This window comes from Carex rostrata, chromosome 3, assembly GCF_964058835.1.
Source record: "Carex rostrata chromosome 3, lpCarRost1.2, whole genome shotgun sequence".
Classification (NCBI taxonomy): Eukaryota; Viridiplantae; Streptophyta; class Magnoliopsida; order Poales; family Cyperaceae; genus Carex; species Carex rostrata.
Window position 1 is genome coordinate 5,302,253 of NC_135920.1, and position 21,150 is coordinate 5,323,402.

The following is a 21,150-nucleotide window of genomic DNA, read 5'->3' on the forward strand; positions in this document are numbered from 1 at the left end:
CACAGTATTTGAGAGAATGTTTTTTTTTTTGAGAGAAAGCACAGTATTTATAAGTAAGGACAAAACCGTCCTTTTCATATTCTATATCATAAATTTTTAATTTTAATTGATTCAATTGAAAAATGGAGATATTTACAAAATAAGTTGGTTTAGATAGAGAAATAGCTAATTAAATTTTGAAAAGGAAATATCTTAATCAAGAAGTTATGATAGGTATATATATGAACTTCTCTTTTTTTAAAACTATGACAGCATAACTTTATACAATAGACAACATGATTAATTTATTTAACCCGCAGACATACAGGTTTTATGGGTTCCAATACAACACCAATTCAGATAATTTTAACGTAACACAATTCCACCTCTTGCAACCTGTGTAGTACAGGACTACCACGGCATGCAACTCACTTTGTCAAATCCACAGGGGACAAACTCCCTTAATTATCGACATAGCACAATCCTAATCAAATTGAAAGAGCTCAGGCATGTGCGCATTGGTGAGCTTGGAGCGGCGATTGAACTTCTCACTGCGCTTCTTGGGCTTGGCCTTGGGGACTGGCCCATGCATCAGTGCCGCAGCCCGCCTCTCAGCCGTCTTGGTGGCAGGTTTCATGCCCATCTTCAGCAGCTCCTTCTCCAGGTCGACAAAATCACGCGGTAGGTCAGTGCTTTTATAGACCTGCTTGAGATCGTCATCAGTCTTGAGCAATGCCTTTGGATCGTTGGGGTACACGATGTCCTCTTGTGAATCCATGTTGGACAGAAGCCAGACAAGATTTTCGGCCTTCAGAGCCTACATGTGGGGAGTTTCATAAAATGAATTGACTTACAAGCGATGTTGATAGATCCATCATATTCATGGTGGTGTTGGTAACATAACAGAAGATATGAAATGTTTTAAGGCTGCTAGCATTTTTGTTAGTGTCTGAAATGCTGGCCTATGCATATTGCAGTCTGAGTTTGGTTTATTCAACCTTCAGTGATATTAGCAGATCATGCAGGCCATAAAGATGATTTTAAAAATTTGAGCGACTGAAAAGAAACATTTCCAATACTTGCATAGGATGCCCAACAATTCTTTGAAGTTATCGTCACCCAGCCAACATCCACTCCCCCCCCACACAAAAAAAAAAAAAAAAAAAACTGTTCAAAAGTATGAAAATTTTGATGATCACTTGCAAAAGTATCGGGTGTACTAAAAAATGACTATCTAATTTGACAGCCATGTTTCTTTGCAAGGATCAAAAGTAAACAGAATCAACAATAATAATAGTAAAAGTCCAAAAAATAAAAATAAACAAGTTGAATTAAAGAAGAAACAGAAACTAAATTAAAGGGAAACAGGACAAAACTAAAAATCCTTTCCAACAGGATTCTTAAATACACTCATTTCCAGTTATACCAACATGGTAAGAAAACATAAAAGAGAAAAACAAAACAAAAGAAAACCCCAAAACATATTGAATTATTTGCCTATAACAGACAACAGCTGGAAGAGTGAGATGGAAAAGGTTTTTTCTTAAAATGAGAAGAATTTGATCTATAAAGTTTCAACTTTTTCTAAGCCTAAACCCAACAGAACTAAGCTGTTTCAGTTGTGATTATTTATAAATAAACAAATAAAAACTTGGAGAAAAGTTAACAAACACCAGACCAACACGATGCTATCAGCAAAGATGATGAACAAGTTCGTAATCAGAAAAGGCCAAAATAATGTACCCAACCAGTTGCTACGAGTTACAACATATAAACCAGGTACAACAAATCTTCATATAACATACCAGTAAATCGTCCAGCACAGATGTGTACGAATCCTTGACATCAACAACTGCAAGGCCTTCCACATTGCGTCTTATTAGACGAAGCAAGTCATCTTTTCCCTTCAGATCATGTTTGGACTACAAAACATATTCAATAACAAAACAAATAAGCTAGATATAATTTAACTAAAAATTTCATGTCTAAACGAATCAGTTTTTATTACACTGCATGAATGTTAGATACTTCTATTCATTAAGGTTACCTTTGGCTTTTTATAGGGTCTGAACACACATTGATGTGAAAATATGTAGTGCTTTGCAGCACTGTAAACCGTAATAACTGATCAAAATTCAAATCCTTTATAATCAGTAATCAGGACTTAGATCTTGGTACTAGAAAGTTCCAAGAATTTATGTTGAACGAAACATAAACTTTTTCCATAGAAAAGGAAGGTAAGAAATTACCTTATAAGAGAAGCGCTTTCCATCAAAAGATACCTTAAGATTATTTCTTAGGCTATCATAGATTTCATTATTGTTGTCATGTATATCGACATAACATCCATTATAGATCTCCTCAGCAGTTAAAGCCTCCCTCGTCTAAAAAAACATTAAAAAAGAAAAAGACTAATGTAAAATCCCTTGGCTAGATGAATATTTTCGACACATATATTCTAGAACTCAATATATCATGTGACAAAATCTCAAAAACAAGAACTTCTGAGATATCTATGTTTCAACTGCTCACATTCTCATTGAATGCATAGTTGATAATAAATTGTGCACAATATCAAGATCCCTGATCTGTGTTACAATAATCTCTTTAGGTAATCAATCCCCAAATGTAGAAGTACAAGAAGATTGAAATGTCAATTTTTATCTCTCTTTATATCTTTTTCCCTAAAATTGCACAAAACCTATATAACACAACACAAAATTACTAATAGCTAACATGTGTTACCTCGAAAAGTAGATCAATCACAAGCTTCATTCTCCTCCCATGAGAAGACTTTCGAATTGTGTTGATGTGCTGCAATCTTTCAGTGTCATTGGAGAATTTAATGGGAGTGACTGGTTTCGCTGTAACAGAAGATGAGGCTGCTGTGTGTGGCTTTTTCTGTGGTTGTTGTTGTTGTGGTGCTTTTGTATTGGATGATGAAGGAGCAGCACGAGAGATGCTTTTCAGGGTCGATTGGCATTTCTCTTGCTGTTGCTTGAATCTGCTCAGACTTTCTTGTAAAGATGCCATCTGCCAAAGAATGACATGCATGCAATTTATGAAAAATGATGGCTGCCATTTTCTTACTTTATATTAGTTTTGCTTTCTTTAAGAATCTGACAGTAACCTTCTCAACCATTAGATTCATTAGGAACACTATTAGTACTTGACTAAAGTCCTAACACCGTTAAGTGCTTATGTTAGTTTTTCTTGCTTTAAAAGAAGTATCATTTCAGATTAATAAAAAATAGCATTTCAAATCTGAAGACACCGAGAGAAATTGATAATTACATTTAACTGAATTTTTCGTTTCTACATGCTTTGTTCGTTCTCTGTTAAAGGCAACCAATCTCTTACTGTTTTTCTAATTGATGTGTTAATTATTGGATTAAAAACATCGTATTTATGCCTAATTACTCATTTTTTCAGATAAGCAAAGAAGGGAAGCAGCCTTGCACCCAAACTCCTGATATGAAACTCGAATGTTTTACACAAATGGGTATTAAGGTCACGCATCTGATATTAGTGTTTACGTATTCATAAGAACAGCAAAGATAAAAAAAATACAACCAATGCTTTTATGTAATTAAGCAAATACAACCAATGCTTTTATGTAATTAAGCACAGCAGCTTTTAACATCACTATTATGAGACTGGTACTAATGTGTCATAATCACACATCTCAAAATTTAAAGATGTAATCCAACAATTAATGGCGATCTAAGTACCAATTGTTAATGTTGGATGCAATCTACGAAAAATTGAACATAATTATCCTGTATTATAGTATATTCCAGACAGGCTTCTGTAATCATTTATCTTTAAAACTCTTGTACTAATAACTAATTCAACATACTAGATAACTATTTTCAAAGTTGCATCTCACACTAGATATGACACTTCTTCACAATGAATAATTAGCATTGCCTAGTTGAATTTCGAGATGTGCAATTACGGAGTGTCAGTAATGATAGATACCAACATCTCAATATTAAAATTAGAATCTTAGGCATGCTCATTTGTTTATGCAAACAGAAGCATATGTTAATCTGGGGAAAGGACATTTATGAAGAATGTTCACTATCACTTAATAAGGAACAGCTGGTCAATGAAATAAGAACAAAATGAATTACCTCCAAAAGTCCCTATATAGATATTCTTTTGGAAAAACAATTTTTATAGAAATTCAGTCAATTTCTCATTAATGAAAGAAAAATCCGTTATCTGACCCTATCCCCCTCCCCTCATTCACAGCAAATCCCCAAACGCTACCTATCGACCTCTTTCTTTCTTTCTTTCTTTACTACTCCCGCTAATGGCCTCCCAAATCCCAATTGTGCAAACTCCATAGTAAAATTAACAGTATCCAATCTAACAATAAAAGTTTTTCCACACGATTACTAAAACCTGAAATGGATCCACCAAAATACTTTAGGCATTTATTAAGCTAATCCTGACTTCAATTTTTTTTCTAGCACATAAATCCTTAATTGCTAGTTCTTGGGAAAAGCACAATTTCCCGGAGTAGATAAGTGCAGAAAGTGGCGATCGACTATAAAAAATTGTCTACTATTATCTTACCTTAGCTCAACAAACAAAAAGACACTGATAGAGGGAAGAGTGCGATTTGGCTGTCAAAAAGGAGACAAATAAATAACCCAGATCCTTTTGAATAAATCCCTGGAGAGAGGAGAGCTCGCCGCAAGTGGAGTCGATTTGGTTGATTTCAGAGATGGCGTGCTCAGGCTCTCCCGAGAGGAGAAAAAAAAATGTATTTATTTTGCGGGTGTTCTCAATCAAAGTGCGATCGGGCTGGTGCGAGTCGGAAACTCGGATGGGAAGGAGATGGTACACGTGGCGGCATCTGAATATGTCCTCCGATGGGTAAAAAAACGACGGTCAGGATGCGCTCAAGAAGCTTCTTAGAAAGGCCGATAGCCTCGAATTTGTATCTCTGCATTAACTCAAAAGGAATTAATAAATCTCGACCATTTAATATGTTTTAAAATTCGTACAAACTAGATCTACACTAATATTAAAAACTCCTATGTAAAAGATGAGAATTGGTTTGGTTCGTTTAAAATCAGACAGTTGAAATTTATTAACTCAAAAAATTCTCTTTTGAGTTAATACAAAGGATACACATTCAATAACATCAGAGTGAAAACGGATAGGATACGGATCATTACCACTATCTGTATCCATTTTTTTTTTCATACGGATACAAATCGGATATTAGACGGATATCCGATCTGCAGATATATACATATATATTAAATTATATATATATATCTATTATTTAGATACATATAATTAAAATTTAAAATTATATTTGTATGGATTACTATATCTAATTTTTAGGGATCCCGATCCGTTTTCATCCCCACCAATAGGTGCTCTGAGCCTCGGATTCGCTTTTTGAACTCACAGGTCGTTCGGTCGCCCTTCTTAAATTCTAAATCCCTTCTTTTAATCGAACGGATATAATTGTAATAGCAGCGTTCTGCTTTGAAGTGGGAAAAGCAGCCGATAATAATGTAGATTTGTTAATATATTTGCTCAAAAAAAATTAGATAATACTGTAAAGTATAAGTGGTAAGTTATATAGTAAAATTCTTTCTAAAAGCGCTTCATAAAGCAGTCGATAATAATGTAGATTTGTTAATATATTTGCTCAAAAAAATTAGATAATACTGTAAAGTATAAATGGTAAGTTATATAGTAAAATTCTTTCTAAAAGCGCTTCATCAATATTGAACAGGCGGTAATAATTTTTTAAATTAAATTTTAGATATCCAAGACGAAAAATAATAAATGAGGGAATTCCCTATGATATATGATCGGCATAGAGATGCGAGCAATATATATTATTGAAAAATCTTAAAAACTTAGAACACAGAAAACATTTTGCTTTTCATACCAGACCCTGTACACACATTTTATTATTTTTGTTCAACCAAATCGATGTCTTGTTCTAAAATTTTGATGTAAAACTTCTTAAAAATTAAATTAACATTGGTCCTATCAAGATCACCCAAATCAGATCCTTTTCCGATAGTGTTGGCACATACAACAACGTTGAAAAACAGAGGAAATTGGCATCACATATGAACTGTTCCATGCTCGAATTGACGCGGATTCTTCGTGTTTTGAGACATGATTTGCTTTGGCGAAAATTTGGGAAATGATGCAACTCATATATATATTGCACTCGTAAGAATGCCTTTTCTACCCACCACACAGTAGTAACAAGGATTCTGTAATGGAAACTAAGTCTATAGTTTATTTTTGGAAAGAAAATAAGTCAATAGTTTAACTGATCTGAGGTGTCTGAACAGAACTAAAAACATGAATGTTAATGCCAGTTGACAGCTCAGATTCCCGTCCTGAATGCTCTCCAGCTTGGAGAGAGAATTTGTTTTGGAACTATTTATGGATAGCATTAATACAAACTACGTAATTCATCAAAAGAACACTTTTAGCGAGTCCGTCTCCAATGTAGACCAACAAATAGAGTAAAGCACTAAAGCCCCAGCATTTCTCTTCAAACTGATGATGTACAACTAAAATTCCAAGGTTATTTTAAAATTTTCTAAGTGTAAATCCATAAACATACTAAAGACAAAATTTTACATAGACAAAAATTTATAGATAAAATCTCAACCCTGACTAGAATGTCTAAAGTCTAAACATAAACAACAAGGAAAAATAAAATAGCCTAGAACACACTGAACTATAACTATAAAAAAACTAGGCCGCTATTATTGCTACAACTGAGACACCAGCCCACATTCAGTTTCTTACATTTACAGAAGCCGACCTTACCAGAAAGCAGAGATGAAGCACTGGATGTCCAGTCTCAAGCTATATCATGATGGGCGGGCCCGCTTGTTGGTGCTACAAGTGGGGCACTTGTACTGCTTGATGTGCTCAGCACGTGCCGGTGTGACCTTCACGCACTTGCCATGGAACCACTTCTCACAAATGTCGCAACAGATCCAGAACTCATCAGAAGCATAGTGCTCACCACATGCGCCACAAAGAGTGTCACCGTGCTCTTCTTCTTCTTCTTCTTCATCATCATCATCATCTTCTTCTTCTTCTTCTTCAACACCTTGTTCTTCATCTAAGCCAACACCTCGTTCTTCATCTAAGCCGCCTTGGTCTTCATCTTCCTCCTCTTCCTTTTTTGTCAACTTCTTCGGTGCCTTTGCAGGCCTTGGGTGAGAATTGTGCACCTTCTGTATCAGAACAATAAAAATTTGGAGCAAGCATGAATTAGACTGAGCAGCCTGATGAACACTGCTAAATCCTCTAACAAATTAAAAGAAGGTGCTATGTCCATAAAATGGTGCAACATGTTCAATAAAAGAAAAATGGTAAACTCTGTCATAAGAGATTTGTGTCGGGTTTAATTTGGTTGGGTGGGGGGCTATGTTAAGAAAAAATATATATATATGAAGAGAACTTAAAAATTCTACTTTCACATATTCTATGATCAACTTGGCAATTACTATTAATTATTGATTACCAAATTACCCTTACTCTCATTTGGTCAATTAGAAAACCATTCATGGCCTTTTATGGCCTTGACAAGGTCAACATTATGAGTTTACAACTTCAATTAACGGTAACAATATTAACTTGTAGCATACTACAAGATTAAAAATCACTAAAATACATTAATACAATTTCTAATGCAATGTATATTGTGCTGGATTTTGGAGGCACCATCAGCTTATCTACAACAGCTGCTCCTAAAGGGAAGCATGACCCTTTGGTATCTTGGAATGATTTTCAGTGTATCTTGCAAGTGAGGTCAATATATCAGTTTTCTTAACGGATGAATTTGCTATTTCATTGAAAATACTTCCTAGTTATTATTAAATATTTTACCCATTTTATTTCATTGAGTTGATTGACTTTGTTTTTGTTGAAGGTTAGTGGGTGAATTGCCCATTGAGTTCATTGATTTATTTTATATTTTATTCTAAATAAAAAAATGTTGTTACCAAATTCATGCTTTAACGGAATCGGCATAACTTTATTTGGAAAACATAACTGGACTGGGTTTAACCCAGCCTGCCAACTGGTCAAGAACCAATCCATCCAAAACAACAATTGGGCCACACATCAGATAGAGTCAAGAACAACAGGTCTGCCTTTCACAGTTAAGGGGCTTGGTTATGCAGTAGATAATTGATCTTGTTCTCTGTAATTTCCAGTGAACAATTTGGGCAACTGCGGACAGTGGTTTTTCCATTGAAACAACAAAATTAAGGCACAGTGATCCGGCTGGAACCAACCATTGACTGAGCATGCTATATCCAGGATGGGCTGAACCGTCAACATCGGCTCAGTAATTGCCGGTGCTAGGTTTATAAATCTAAAGCAATTGACCTCTTTGTTATGCTAACTATGGATTGCATGGTAAATAGCTTAAAAAGAAGATGAACAACGATCAAGGAGATTTGGAGAATATTCATGCAAGGCTCACAACATCCATTAATTATTTACCCCAAAAGATTCTCATCGTGTGCTGTAAAAGTTAAAAACTCAAATTTTCCTTGTCAACATGCACTTCAGATGCTATGGAGCTTTTCAAGAGTCAATAAGAAACTACGTCGCTTAAAAAATAGCACATCACTATACTTCTCAATAACATACCGGTTTTGAATTTGATTTTGATTTGCTGTTGCTGTTGTTGGTAGGTTGCGACTTCACACCGGCCTTTCCACTGACAATTTCAAAAATTGTAGGAAGTTCATTTATCATGTTGAAAAGACGCTTCCTGAAAAATCAAACAATTTATTTCATCAAAATCCAACAAATCCTAATTTGCAAAAAGAAAAAATAATAACCAACTGGTAGGCCATGTATTACACAATGTTCTGCCAATCAGTACCACTCTCTGCAACAAAATTGCATGCCAATTAAAACAAAAACAAATATCTAAGTTTCATTCATCTAACAAATTTTCAAAAGAACTTCTATAAACTGTATCATTGCTGAAACCAACTAATGCTACTAACATTTAAAACATGTGAGTAAAGTAGTCCTTGGTCACAACTGACAGGAAAAGAACCAGGCTTTCTTTTATAAACTGATTGTTAATAATTACCTATCAGTTCTGTCAAACCCAAACCTGGCACCAAAAAAATATGCAACAGAGATCAACCACACATCGCTATGTACTGCAACCATTCCCAGCCAATCTTTCTCTTGCATGCCATCTCTGGCAAAATTGATGCCTAAAGCCGGCTCTGGTAACTCAGGTGGTACCTCTTCAGCTGGCAAGTTCACTTCCCACTGCTCCGTTGGGAATCCATAAAGGCTTAGATTGTCTTTTTCTGCAATAAACACGTTAATTTAAATAAAATGCTAATCGGCCTAGAAAACCAAAAACCTACCTTTACTGACCTTCATACAAAACTGTATTCCAAAAATTGATTATAAAATTAGAGTACTGGTCGTATGAGACAATGGCACTTGACTAGTGCTCCACAATATACTATTCTGTGCTTGTTATCAACTCTAATTGAGGTGTGCCGCAACTATATATGTACAATATCATTATGAAGGCCAAAGTTTTGCTTGTATTTTTTGACTGCATGCTCAGTTGCTGGTTGTGCTTAATTCAGTTCTAAAATGGCACATTGCATGGATTAACTTCAGAATTAAAGATGACGCATATACAAATACAATTTTTCAGGAAAAGAAGCATCGCTCGAAGAAAAATCTTTCCTGAAAAGACATGCTGGACCAATAGAACATAATTGAAAAAGATATAGAAATCTATCAATCAAGCAAAGGAGAAAGTTTACCAGGGTCACATGCCCGGTAGAATTCCTCTACATCTGCACAAACAAAACAAAACTAAAATTACTAATTCAAGGACTGAAGGAGACGTCTTCTTCCAAATAAAGGAAAAAGTAGAAGAATTGGAGCTTTATCAAGACAAAATTCAGCAAAAGAAGAAGAGAGATAAATTATACCAGTGGTAAGTGCTCGAATAATTCCAGCTCGTCGTCCTTTGAAATCTCGAAATACCTCCTCGACTGTGCGTGGGTTGTACGCTCCCCCGTCCATTCCAAGTGAGACAAGGAAACCAAACGGATAGGCCACAGAAGATCTGGAAGGTGGTTTTCAAAATACTGAAAGGAGAGCGAGAGAGGCGAGTGAGATGGAGGGGGAGGGGAGGACGCGACAACAATTATCTCTGAAGTATTGAGAAATTTTTCTTACGAGTGCTTGGAAGTTAAGTATTCTGTTTCGCATTAGATAGTCCAGAAACTTCGAAAATTATTTAATTTATTTGTGGTGAAACCGTGAAAGGGACCGGGTTAAATGAATTAGAGGGAATTGCCACGAGTCCGGGTTAGGGTTCAAATTTTCTCCATTTCAATTTATAGCATCTATCCAGTTGGCGCCGTCCAAAGAGTTAGGGGTGTAATTGATATTTATTTATCCTATTATGGGGTAAGAATAATATTTTTTTCCAATAATTTGTAGGGTAAGAATTTATCTGTATTTGATAATGAACACGGATAATAAATTATTATTTCGCAGCTTTACTTCGAGGATAGTTAATAAAATACAAAATTATTTATTCTCGGTGTGTTTTGATGAAATAAGAATATAATTTTGAAGTTAGACTATTCAGAATAGTTAGTTCTATATTTAATTAGATTTTAATAGTTAGAATAGAGAATTTAAATCTTTTATCTTATTAGAATAAGTTATTCCTACAAATAGAGAATCCGAACCTTTTATTTAAGAAAAATTTGGATATATACCCATCATAATTTCATCAATTAGATATTTCTCCATTAACATTTCAAAATTAGATATTTATTCATCTAAACTTACTTATATTATTAATATCCCCCATTTCTTAATTTAATCATTAAAAAATAAAGTTTAATAGTAATAAAAATTGTAAAGGACGGTTTTGCCCTTAGTTCAGAATACTGTGTTGCTGAATCTCTCTTCACTCTCTCTATGACCTACTTCCCCGCCATTCTATTGTGCACCTCCTGTACTTCGTCACTTCCGACTTCCGACTTCCGAGTTCCGATAAACCAAATGGAGCAAATTGTATTTCTTTGGGATCAAGTGGAAGAAGCAAATTCTATTATTAAAAAAGTAATTTTTGCTTCTCCCTCCCTCTTTCCTCTCCTCTTTTTCACACGCATAGTATAAATCCAAAATCTAGTACTTAAAGGCTATTGACTTTTGTTCGAGGATTTTTATCAGAAGAAGAAATTGCTCCTCAATTGAATCAAATAAATTTTCCAAACAAGATTCGCTCCCCAAATTCAAGTTTGCTCTGATGCTCAAAGAAAGAGTCCCAAAAACCATCGTGAAGGTCTCCAATGAATCCAACGAAAACTCTTTTACTCCCAACAAAATCTCTTCTTCTGTTAAACATATTTCAAGAAATGAATCCAAAAATTTGAAAATTTAAATCACTTTTGCCACATAAGGAAGTTGTTAGATATTAAACAATAATTTAGAGGTAGTTACAACTCTAATTAAGAGTTTAACTATAGTTAGACTTTGTATAGATGAATGAATACCAGTAGCTATAAATAAGGGAGTTTGAATGAAATTTCAGAAATTACTCTCTATTCTAGCGATTATACTAATGGGTCAAGGCCTGATTCACCTTATCGAGCCCTTGTGACCCAGTAACAAATTACACTTTGCCCAGACCTAGTTATGACCTGAACCAAAGAATAGAAACTATGCTCCGCATAGAGAAGGTAATGCTAGATGAGGAAGAAGAGCTTTCATCATGCACATGCAGCAATTCCACTTCCCCATAATTGTCTGTACTAGATAAGGTAAGGCCATTCAAGAAGAAGATAATTCACCATCTACTTCCAGCATTTCCACTGCCCTGCAGCTTTCTGACATATAAAGGGTCCATGTTCAAAACAAAAAAATGTTAGGTCCTTAAGATGAAAAACCAGTGTTATTAATTGGCGAGCTCCAAGACTTTGCCTGAAGGGCAAAACAATCCTTTTAATTTTTGGTTAATATTAATTTTTATTTTAAAGTGATTAAATTAATAAATGGGTATATTAATAAAATAGGTAAGTTTGGATGGGGAAATAACTAATTTTGAAATGTTGATGAGGAAATATCTAATTGATGAAGTTATGATAGGTATATATCTAAATTTCTCTTTATTTAAATAGTTTTTTTTCTTTACTAAAAAAAAATCACACATTTTTTATTTGATGCATATTCTAATTCTAGTAATTTTTAATTTTTAAATGATAAGAAAGAGAAATATGCAAGCTTATGATATATTATCACGATATTATGCATGTGTTGTGGTTCAAGGTGGACATCTGTTAACAACTTAACATTAGCAGGTAAGAATACATTATAAATAAATCTCATATTGAACAGAAATAAGGTATGGATTGGACTAATTCTTAAAAGATATATTTATGAAAGTGTTTCTATTCGTTCCATATTGTATTTGTCGGCGTCTCTAAAAAAATATTGCATGGATATTGTATTTAATTAGTGGAAATTTTTTATAGATACATTATATTATTATTCATCACATATCACGACATATGAAACATATCATAATAAAGTTATTTTTACAAAAATCTATTGCAAATTTACAATTTACATATATTTAGGAAAAATGAAATAAATATATCCAAGCATCCAACATTTAGATTTGTTATTTATATCAGAAAAACAAAATTAGCATCATTTAAAATGTTCGACGATGGAATCACCAGAAGTAAAATTTCATTTGTTCGCAATATACAATAAGAAATATAGATTACACGAATATTATAAACTCTAGAATTGTTTAATTTTGACACCCCTGTAATTGTAATTATATATTTATTCGTGATCATTGCACCGATATCAAGATTTAATACGGTATGCGACCTCTAATTAGAAGTATCAGTGTATTTATATTTTACAATAATTCACTCTTTTTGAAAAATGAATTCTAGGTTTTTCAACTTTTTCCTCTTTGAGAAATGACCTGACAATTAAGATATCAAATGCCAATGGTGAACAATTAATGGACAACTTACGATTTGTGGTCAATCCTGTGACTCCTGTCAATGTAAAAGAATTAAAAAAAAAATAGCAAACGGTGCCTCTGATTTAAAATGCATACTGGTATATCTCCTTTAAATCTGGCAGGGACGAAAACATAAATAAATTAATTTGAGGGGCTGTTGTGTAAAGTCATGTCAATGGTGAATATGTACCTGCCCTTCCAGAAAAAGAATGAAATAATGGAAACGAACTAATGAATTTGTACACGTGCATGCAATCAACTCTTCAATGTAACATTTTTAGTTGACATTGCACTACAAAGATCCCGTGATGTTGGGTTGAGAACCTAGCAGTATTTCAAATAGGTGGTCTGACATCCCTTGGCTAAGAGAAGAATCTTAAGTGACAATATTTTAATATTATCCTGTTGTACAACTGTACAAGTACGTGAACATGGAAAAGGAAAGCATCATTATATACAGGATCTAAATAGTTAACGATCTATACTAATTTGGGGTTATGATTAGAGTCTTGGGTTCCTGGTCATGGTATATTATTTAGATCAGAAACTAAGGTGAAATAAAGGATTTATTGTTCTTTTAAATAGTTCTTTATGCTGTTGCACATCAAACGACTTTTAATTTTTGGTGTTCTTACTAATTTTATTTATTTATTTATTTTGCAGATTTATTACTTCTGTATAATACGCAGATTTGCAACTGCATGTAGATCTGTCCAGCCAGTTTCAAGAAGAATTTCTCCTTCAACATGTCTACATCAGATATAAATTATACCATACCTTCTCACCAGGAAGGCATGTGTTCTTCGCGTTAAATCAACCCCAGAAGTTGAAAAGAATTCCGCGCACCGTGTCTATGATGCAATCGCGCCCCATTTCAGCTCAACATGCTTAGTAAAGTGGCCCAAAGTAGCCGCCTTTTGAATTCTCTTAGACCTGGATCTGTTGTCCTCGATGCAGGTTGTGGTAACGGAAAGTACCTTGGATTTAACCCGTATTGTTTCTTCATAGGCTGTGATATAAGCCCTTCCTTGATTGAAATTTGCCAGAAAAGAGGGCATGAGGTGCTGGTAGCTGATGCAGTTAATTTACCATATAGAGAAAATTTTGGAGATGATGCTATTTCAATTGTTGTTTTACATCACTTGAGCACTGAAATGAGGCGAAGGAAGGCAGTAGAGGAGCTAGTCCGGGTAGTCAAGAAAGGAGGCCTTGTTTTTATCACAGTTTGGGCCGTGGAACAAGAGGACCAATTGCTTGTTGACAAGTGGACACCTCTCTTTACCAAATATGATGATCAATGGGTTGACCTGAGCATGAGCTCGGCTCGCAATCAATCTAGTATAGTTTTAGGGAGAATACCAGAGACTGAAACTGTGATACAACACTTAGAGGATGAGAATAAGTTGTTGAATGGCGAGGCTTCCTCTGGAACTGGTGACAATAGCAATAAGGCACAGCAATAGTATTTTGTGCCATGGCGCTTGCCATACCATCGTGCTGAGGTCAGCGGTGCCTCAGCAATTCCAGTGGAAAATGGCTTTGCAAATAAGGATGATAAAAAAGAGGGCTGTGGCGTATAACCGGTATTATCATGTTTTTGCTGAGGGTGAACTCCAAAGGTAAAGTCCTACTTCTCTTTGCTAAACTAACATGTGATTTATTTATTTCATTAGGTACATGTCAAGATTGGTTTGTTTACTCATCTCATCCTTGTTCTCTGTATCCCATTTTTTTCAGTATAAATAATGCAGTTATAGTGGACGAGTTCTATGACAAATCCAATTGGTCTATTGTTCTCAAGAAAATGTGAACGATGAGACGTAATGTCTTGTGTTTCGGTATAGTCCTTGCACTCTTGTTTTAAGTGACAAATTTTTTTTTTGTTTACTTCTTGTGGTGGATATGCCTTTAAATGTGTTCTACAAGCACAAGTTTCTTAATTTTACAGTTTGGTTTTTCTATATATTTAAATGGTGTATTGTTCGGGGTGGGCTTTACAGCAAAATTATATCTAATATTTAAATATCAAAACTCATACCAGACCCACATGTCAGTAACTATAGACATACTCATAGGTGGACTGTTGAAACTTCCAACGAAACGTTGAAAGCTAAGCACCAGTTTCAGAGGCTGATAATGATGATTTATATTTTATTTTTCAGCTGTTCTATGGTACCAGAGGGTTGCTACTAGCTTAAAAACATTGTAATGGTTTCTTAATAGATATCGGTGGAATACCCCATTTTCCCAAAAAAAAATATTTTCAAGCTGGGTTGTTTTTGTTTTGTACTATATTTTATGGCATATGTAATATGTTTCAAAAAAAATACTGTCTAGTTAACATACAACACATATGGTACCCAAGCTCTATACCATAGGTTCATTGGTTATTGCATAGGTGCTAAACGTCAAGATTTATTTTAATATTCGTCTCTCTGCACAAGACTTTTTTTTCTTTCTGGTTCCACTTATAATACAACTAAAATTGAACCGCAATGTATCTAAATAATAAACTAGTAAATAAAATAATTTGTGGCATTCAAACAGCTAGGTAATTAAATGAATTAACAACAAACTAGTAAATAAAATAATGAGTCTTAAAACAAATGACTACCAAAGAAGCCTATTTAAGAACTTGTAAGCAATACAAGTACATGAAAAAAAAAAAATCAAAATCACACAATTTCTTGGTTGAACAAATTTACAACATATGCTGAATTCCAACCCCGTCAAAAAGAAGTCAGAATCCTGACATGACATGATTAAAGTCAACGTCCAGAATCAATACATTTTGAACAAAATCAATCTTCTCCTTGTACCCTTTACTTTGGAGCCGAGATTGCCCCCCTTACGTAAATAGAGCTAAAAAGGACGCACTGGTATCAACTATTGGCAGTTTCTCAGAAAACTAAACTGGAATTATCTTAGCCCCTACACTTCCACGGCAGATAAAAAATAAAGAAGGATTTCATACACGTTTTTAGCAACCACTTTGAAGTTACTGCCATTCTGCTACTTATCTACAAAGGAAAAAAAATAACAAAATTACAAATAACACCACACATAAAATTAGTCATTTCAGCCAGTTGTTACAAGCCAGAATATACAGTTCGGTAAGAACTTGCTTCTAGTTGGGTAACAGCCAGATTTCATTTTTTATAAAAGTTTGATTGCTTACTAATTTGGCCTATTTTTTGTTTTGATTTCTAATTAGTTTTATTACAAGAACAGTAACTTGAAAATGTCATACTGTTGTCAAGAAAAAAATACAAACAAAGGAAAAGATAGACAGACAGATACCCCATATATAATTTTGTGTGGTGCAGTTAATACCATCATCAAAATCCTAGCATGGATTTTTCTGTGTGGAAATCTTATGATCCTCAATAGGTCCTTGCAAGTAACAACTCTGATTTTATAATAGATATTTTTATGTGGCTAAATTATGTCAAAACATCACCTGAACTAATACAACGTATCATTTTGAGTTCGATATATCTTTGGATGAAACAAAGAATAGAGCTAATCTCAAGTTTGAGAATAGTAGCTAATCCAACTTTTGGTTTGGTTAGTAGAATAGTGAGCTAACCCATATAAGACAAACAAAGACTAGTATGTTAGTGCTATTCTTGCTCCATCCAAACATTGAATAGCTCAAAAGAATAGTGCTATTCTCGGGTTAGTGCTATTCTTGCTACATCCAAACACACCACAGTGTGTGTTGGTGGGAGGGGAATTCACATCCTCTCCAATACCTGATAAGCGAATCTTTTACAATTACTAGATCTGAACCTTTCTTTTTAACTTGGCACGAATCTCAAAACCCAAAAATACTGCCCCATATTGCGACCCGAATCCCAAACCGGTTGAGATTTAATCTCAAATCGTAAAGTGAGGGTAATCCTCTGCAATACTAGAGAGGATACGGATTCGTGGGAGGGGGGGGGAGGGGAGAGTGTACCATCAGGAGCGAAGCGTTGAAGAAAGAGGTTGATGGTTCTCCAGTAGCGATCCCCACCAGAGTACCATGTGTCCATGTGCATTCCATTAGGGAAATCCACAAACAAACAGTTGCTGTTATGTTCTATTGCTTTTTCGTACAATAACCGCATGTGCACGGGAGGCACCAGCTCGTCTTGTAATCCCGAGAGAAATAAGATGGGTTGCTTTATCTGCAACAGAAAAATTGTTGGTTCATGAAAATGTTCTGGAAATTTCAGAACAAATAAAATATTGAACTTTAGAGAATCCAAGGCAATGATATTTGTACTAAATACACTTGTATCAATAGACCTGGCCAATATTACAAGTAAATCCTCAAGTCCAAGTTTTCTAATAAAACAGACCTGGCCAATATTACAAGTAAATCTGTAAATCCAAGTTATTTAATAAAACAGACCTGGCCAATTATATCAATTGTATTCCAAGGGGACCGCACGACAAAATTAAGAATTTTGGGGCCAGTAGTTGAACTGCCACCTATGAACCACCTCAGAAAAGGCAACATTATACCAGCCATGTCTAGAATTGACGTGAATGTGTTTTCTAGTATCAAAGCAGCCACCTGAAAATTAAAGAAAATTATAAATTCAATATGCATCTGCAGTACTCTTTTACTGTGATATTCCTATTATATAATGCTTTCAAGATTGCATTGACTTTATATTTGCAAATGATTGTATATTTAACACATTTACAATTAACACAAAAAGTTAAGCTTGTGTGATATAGTGAGGTACAATAAACTGTTGACAATTTCAATTTGTGTGCTAAAGAGACACCCTTGTTTCATGTTGGAACAAGCCCAATATCTGAACTAAAATTGGGGCTTTTGTGGGTATGTATTCTCCAATGCTAAGTTTCAAATCCAGATAAACAGGCTTTTAAGCCAGTTTTCCAACTTTTAATGGAAATTAGGTGATTTTATTTTGTCTAAACCATTGTTTTAATTTTCGGGTGATTTGAAGGTTACCGAAACATCAACTATTTTATCAGTTGTTGATGAGAAATGTTAAGTGCAATGTGAAAACAAGAAGATCATCATCAAACCCTAGGATATAGGTTGGTACCTCAATACCATATCAGTATCTTTGTATAAAAACATTTTCGAGAGAATACAACAAAAAGGGATACCTTGTCTGGATTATTTTTAGCGAGAACAGTACCAACAGCGCCTCCTAATGATCTCCCAAAAATTATTATCCTCGATGTGTCTATATCCTCTCTGTTGACTAAATGATCCAACGCTGCCTGGTAAAAGAAGAAAAAAGGGGTAATAATAATCAAGTCAATATGTTGACATATCTATTTACTCAAATGCTTCCACAAAGAATAGTTGATAAAAACACAAAATGAAGGATATAACCTGAGCATCTTTTGTGATGCCGTGCTGAGATGGATGGCCATCACTCTCACCGTACCTAGATTGAACTAATGGTGTTATTAAGAGAGAAAAACATAAAGGTAAAGGAGGAAAAGGTTCATCCTGAGAGAGGATGGAAAAAAAAATAAAAGCATGTGAACTTGGTCAGTCCCCTAGATATGTATATAAAGGTTGGTGGGTCAGGTGGTGCAACCGAGATTCGGAAAAATAAGTATTCTAGTATAAATGCCTGCATCATTAACAAAAAGGAGACAGGTTTGTTCAAACCCTTGTTAAATGAGAAATAAAGACAACAAACAAACATACCCTCGGTAAGAAAGCATAAATACATTGCATTCAAGCCTCTGCATCATTATGCGGACAAATTCAAGACGGTGAGCAATGTCTATAGAAGAAAGCCAAGTCAAGGATTTTAAGGGAAAAAAATTGGACCTTGCTGCAAACTATGCATTACTACAGGTTGTTCAAATATTTCACAAAGTTTAAGCTTTTACCAAACAACAAATATCATCTTGTTACAGATGCATAGCAGTGTTTTGTAGCTTCCTGCTTTAAAAATTGCAGCTGGAGCTGAAATAGATAAAAATTAATAACCATTTCCGTATTAAATTAACAAATGCAAATATAGTAAAAATTAAGGATACTGCCAGCATTCTCTTGGAAGAACAGGATTGTTGGCCCTACATTAAGCAGAACAAGTCAGATTCACAGATTCCAAGACAAACTGAACCCCAATTTCAAATTAAGTACCAAATTCACAAAGCAGGTTAAAATAAAGAACAATCAAACCCCAGCTACAGACCCACCACCACCTAAATCGCATGTTGTGAACCAGATCACTGCTGCATAACTCATCCTCATCTCTCTACCGTTAGCATTCCCCTAAAACCCCAGCCAATAGCTCAGATCCCCAAAAACCAACATCCAAAACCCACACAATTACACAATAAAAACCTAGCAGTTAGGCCAAATACTGCCACATTATTTTACCGCGGTGGTTGGGGGAGTGCTTGATGAACCAAGAGTGAAGCCTGACGCCATCCGTCGAGCGGAGCCAGACATCCTCGTAGGTGAGTCGGAGCCGCTCCGGAGTAATGGCGTAGGCGCGCGCCAAGCCGGGCAGCACGGGCACGTAAACGAGCTTCTCCTGGAGCGCCACCAGCGCCGCCATCCCCACCACGGCGATGCCTCCGGCGCCGTAAGCCAGCGCCTTCAGCCAAGCCGCCATCCCACCCGGATCCGAACCCGACTCCGTTTTGGCTTTTTGGTTCTTCCTCCGTGTGTTTCTTTCAGTACCGTGGACCTGACGGGATTGGCGCTGATTTACTATTTTTCTTTTCGACCCCAGCCTCGACCAATAGCTTGGCGGAGGAACGGAAACGAAGAGAGGCTTGGGCCTAAATGGGCTCATTTCAGATAGCTTACCCTCATTTCTGGGCTCGACCCGACCCATTATCGGATTTCAGAAAAAGATGATTACTGAAGTCTGCAGTACTGTGCATAGCTCATATGTTGGTCTGTACTCCGTACCATGGATTAATGTCAAGTTCAAGTAGCTGATGTGAAGTTGACATGATTTTATAAAAATGTACACGTAGATTAAATTGTTATATATTTTTGAAAAGAAGAGTTTAAATGTCTCTATCATGTTTTTATTTTTTTTTAAATATAATAATTCAAAATTTAAAACTTAAAAGTCAAAATAAAACTTTTAGATATGATCTACATTATTTTTGTCATCAAGAGCTTATAAAAATATATTGATGTAGGTAATTACTAGACGTCTATTTTTCAACTTATTAATTTACATAAGAATAAATCGAATTGTGATAATTATGAGCATGTATTGAAAATCATATAGATCACATCTAACGGTTTTATTTAACATTTATATTTTAAATTTTACATTATTAACATTTTAAATGAAGTGAGAATAGAGAATTAGAGACACAAAATATGAAGACATTTGAACCGTCATCATTTTTGAATTATATTATTATCTTTTTAGACATACAAAAAAAAATCACTACTTTAAAATAGTCTAGAATATTTCGATTAAGTGATTTTCTATTTATTTAAAAAAAAACTAAAAAAGATATAAAAAAAACTTTAAAAAATATAAAAAATCTTTAAAAATCTTAAAAAAAAATATAAAATTATGCACGTACATTTTTAAATAGATATCGTGTTGAACTGAACTTTGAAAATAAAAATGTTATACATAGTACCATAGCCTCACTAATTATTACTTCATGAAAATCTAAACGAGCCAAATTTCGTCAAAACAAACAAATGTTAATTTCATTGGGTCCGTGGGGTTGTCGATGATGGATTGATGGTTGATGGATACCAATAACCTATGACAGAATCTAAAGTTCTTTATCAACACTTTACAGCAAATGGCTCCGCACTTCACATAATTAATCGGCTTATTGGATGCACACATGTGTGGATAAGTGGATCTTATTATGGATTCAACTGCTTGTGGTTGTGGTATTTCGACACTGATCTAACTGAACTTTGAAGTTTGAATCGATATAAAATACGCCTCGTCGCTGTGATATGACAGATATATGAAAGTAACTTATGGAGACTGAAAAGTATGGGTACAATTTTTAACAAGAAGTCTATGCTACCTTTGGTTTTCCAGGTGTAAAAGATAAACTTCAACCACTTCTTTTTAATAAAATTCAATTTAAGTCGTCTGTTCACATCTACT

At 34.7% G+C, this 21,150-nt stretch overlaps 3 protein-coding genes, 1 long non-coding RNA gene and 1 pseudogene across 7 annotated transcripts; 2 read left to right on the forward strand and 3 right to left on the reverse strand.

Annotated features, from left to right (window-relative positions):
* Nucleotides 1–219: 219 nt before the first annotated feature.
* LOC144551080 (uncharacterized) lies at nt 220–4,818 on the reverse strand. 2 transcript variants are annotated; one of them, XM_078298882.1, is made up of 5 exons: nt 4,564–4,818; nt 2,725–3,012; nt 2,229–2,363; nt 1,785–1,901; nt 220–796 (listed from the first exon to the last, which is right to left on the reverse strand). In XM_078298882.1, the coding sequence occupies exons 2-5, from the start codon at nt 3,010–3,012 to the stop codon at nt 464–466; spliced, it is 873 nt and encodes a 290-aa protein (XP_078155008.1). In that variant the 5' UTR covers nt 4,564–4,818; the 3' UTR covers nt 220–463. The 2 variants fall into 2 exon arrangements, with proteins under 2 accessions (XP_078155008.1, XP_078155009.1); XM_078298883.1 differs by having other exon boundaries at nt 2,725–4,212; nt 4,255–4,791.
* Nucleotides 4,819–6,551: 1,733 nt separating this feature from the next.
* LOC144551084 (PHD finger protein ALFIN-LIKE 4-like) lies at nt 6,552–10,245 on the reverse strand. 3 transcript variants are annotated; one of them, XM_078298889.1, is made up of 6 exons: nt 9,978–10,242; nt 9,807–9,839; nt 9,104–9,332; nt 8,650–8,773; nt 7,115–7,223; nt 6,552–7,084 (listed from the first exon to the last, which is right to left on the reverse strand). In XM_078298889.1, the coding sequence occupies exons 1-6, from the start codon at nt 10,069–10,071 to the stop codon at nt 6,852–6,854; spliced, it is 822 nt and encodes a 273-aa protein (XP_078155015.1). In that variant the 5' UTR covers nt 10,072–10,242; the 3' UTR covers nt 6,552–6,851. The 3 variants fall into 3 exon arrangements, with proteins under 3 accessions (XP_078155015.1, XP_078155014.1, XP_078155016.1); XM_078298888.1 differs by having other exon boundaries at nt 6,552–7,223; XM_078298890.1 differs by lacking the exon at nt 9,807–9,839 and having other exon boundaries at nt 6,552–7,223; nt 9,978–10,245.
* LOC144551085 (uncharacterized) lies at nt 7,795–8,498 on the forward strand. Its single transcript, XR_013510751.1, has 2 exons — nt 7,795–7,908; nt 7,947–8,498. It is a non-coding gene; the product is annotated as an uncharacterized LOC144551085 (long non-coding RNA).
* Nucleotides 10,246–13,816: 3,571 nt separating the features above from the next.
* Nucleotides 13,817–14,707, forward strand: LOC144551806 (tRNA (carboxymethyluridine(34)-5-O)-methyltransferase pseudogene; annotated as a pseudogene).
* Nucleotides 14,708–15,655: 948 nt separating this feature from the next.
* Nucleotides 15,656–19,792, reverse strand: WAV2 (alpha/beta-Hydrolases superfamily protein). Its single transcript, XM_078298891.1, has 8 exons — nt 19,422–19,792; nt 19,076–19,111; nt 18,738–18,816; nt 18,414–18,468; nt 18,182–18,298; nt 17,448–17,612; nt 17,010–17,220; nt 15,656–16,068 (listed from the first exon to the last, which is right to left on the reverse strand). The coding sequence occupies exons 1-8, from the start codon at nt 19,657–19,659 to the stop codon at nt 16,061–16,063; spliced, it is 909 nt and encodes a 302-aa protein (XP_078155017.1). The 5' UTR covers nt 19,660–19,792; the 3' UTR covers nt 15,656–16,060.
* Between the last annotated feature and the right edge of the window lie 1,358 nt (nt 19,793–21,150).

What these genes read in the sequence shown, in the direction of transcription:
- WAV2 (XM_078298891.1), bottom strand. Translation starts at nt 19,659, where the DNA reads ATGGCGGCTTGGCTGAAGGCGCTGGCTTACGGCGCCGGAGGCATCGCC. An exon ending in CTTCCAAGAGAATGCTGGCA is followed by an intron (nt 18,817 to 19,075) that starts GTATCCTTAATT and finishes TTTCTTCTATAG; the next exon opens with ACATTGCTCACCGTCTTGAA. An exon ending in CAATTGATATAATTGGCCAG is followed by an intron (nt 17,221 to 17,447) that starts GTCTGTTTTATT and finishes TTTCTGTTGCAG; the next exon opens with ATAAAGCAACCCATCTTATT.
- LOC144551080 (XM_078298883.1), bottom strand. Translation starts at nt 3,033, where the DNA reads ATGCATGTCATTCTTTGGCAGATGGCATCTTTACAAGAAAGTCTGAGC. An exon ending in TGATTGATCTACTTTTCGAG is followed by an intron (nt 2,364 to 2,724) that starts GTAACACATGTT and finishes ATGTTTTTTTAG; the next exon opens with ACGAGGGAGGCTTTAACTGC. An exon ending in CTGTGCTGGACGATTTACTG is followed by an intron (nt 797 to 1,784) that starts GTATGTTATATG and finishes CCCCACATGTAG; the next exon opens with GCTCTGAAGGCCGAAAATCT.
- LOC144551084 (XM_078298888.1), bottom strand. Translation starts at nt 10,071, where the DNA reads ATGGACGGGGGAGCGTACAACCCACGCACAGTCGAGGAGGTATTTCGA. An exon ending in CTACCGGGCATGTGACCCTG is followed by an intron (nt 9,333 to 9,806) that starts GTAAACTTTCTC and finishes TGTTTATTGCAG; the next exon opens with AAAAAGACAATCTAAGCCTT. An exon ending in CAAAATCAAATTCAAAACCG is followed by an intron (nt 7,224 to 8,649) that starts GTATGTTATTGA and finishes GTTCTGATACAG; the next exon opens with AAGGTGCACAATTCTCACCC.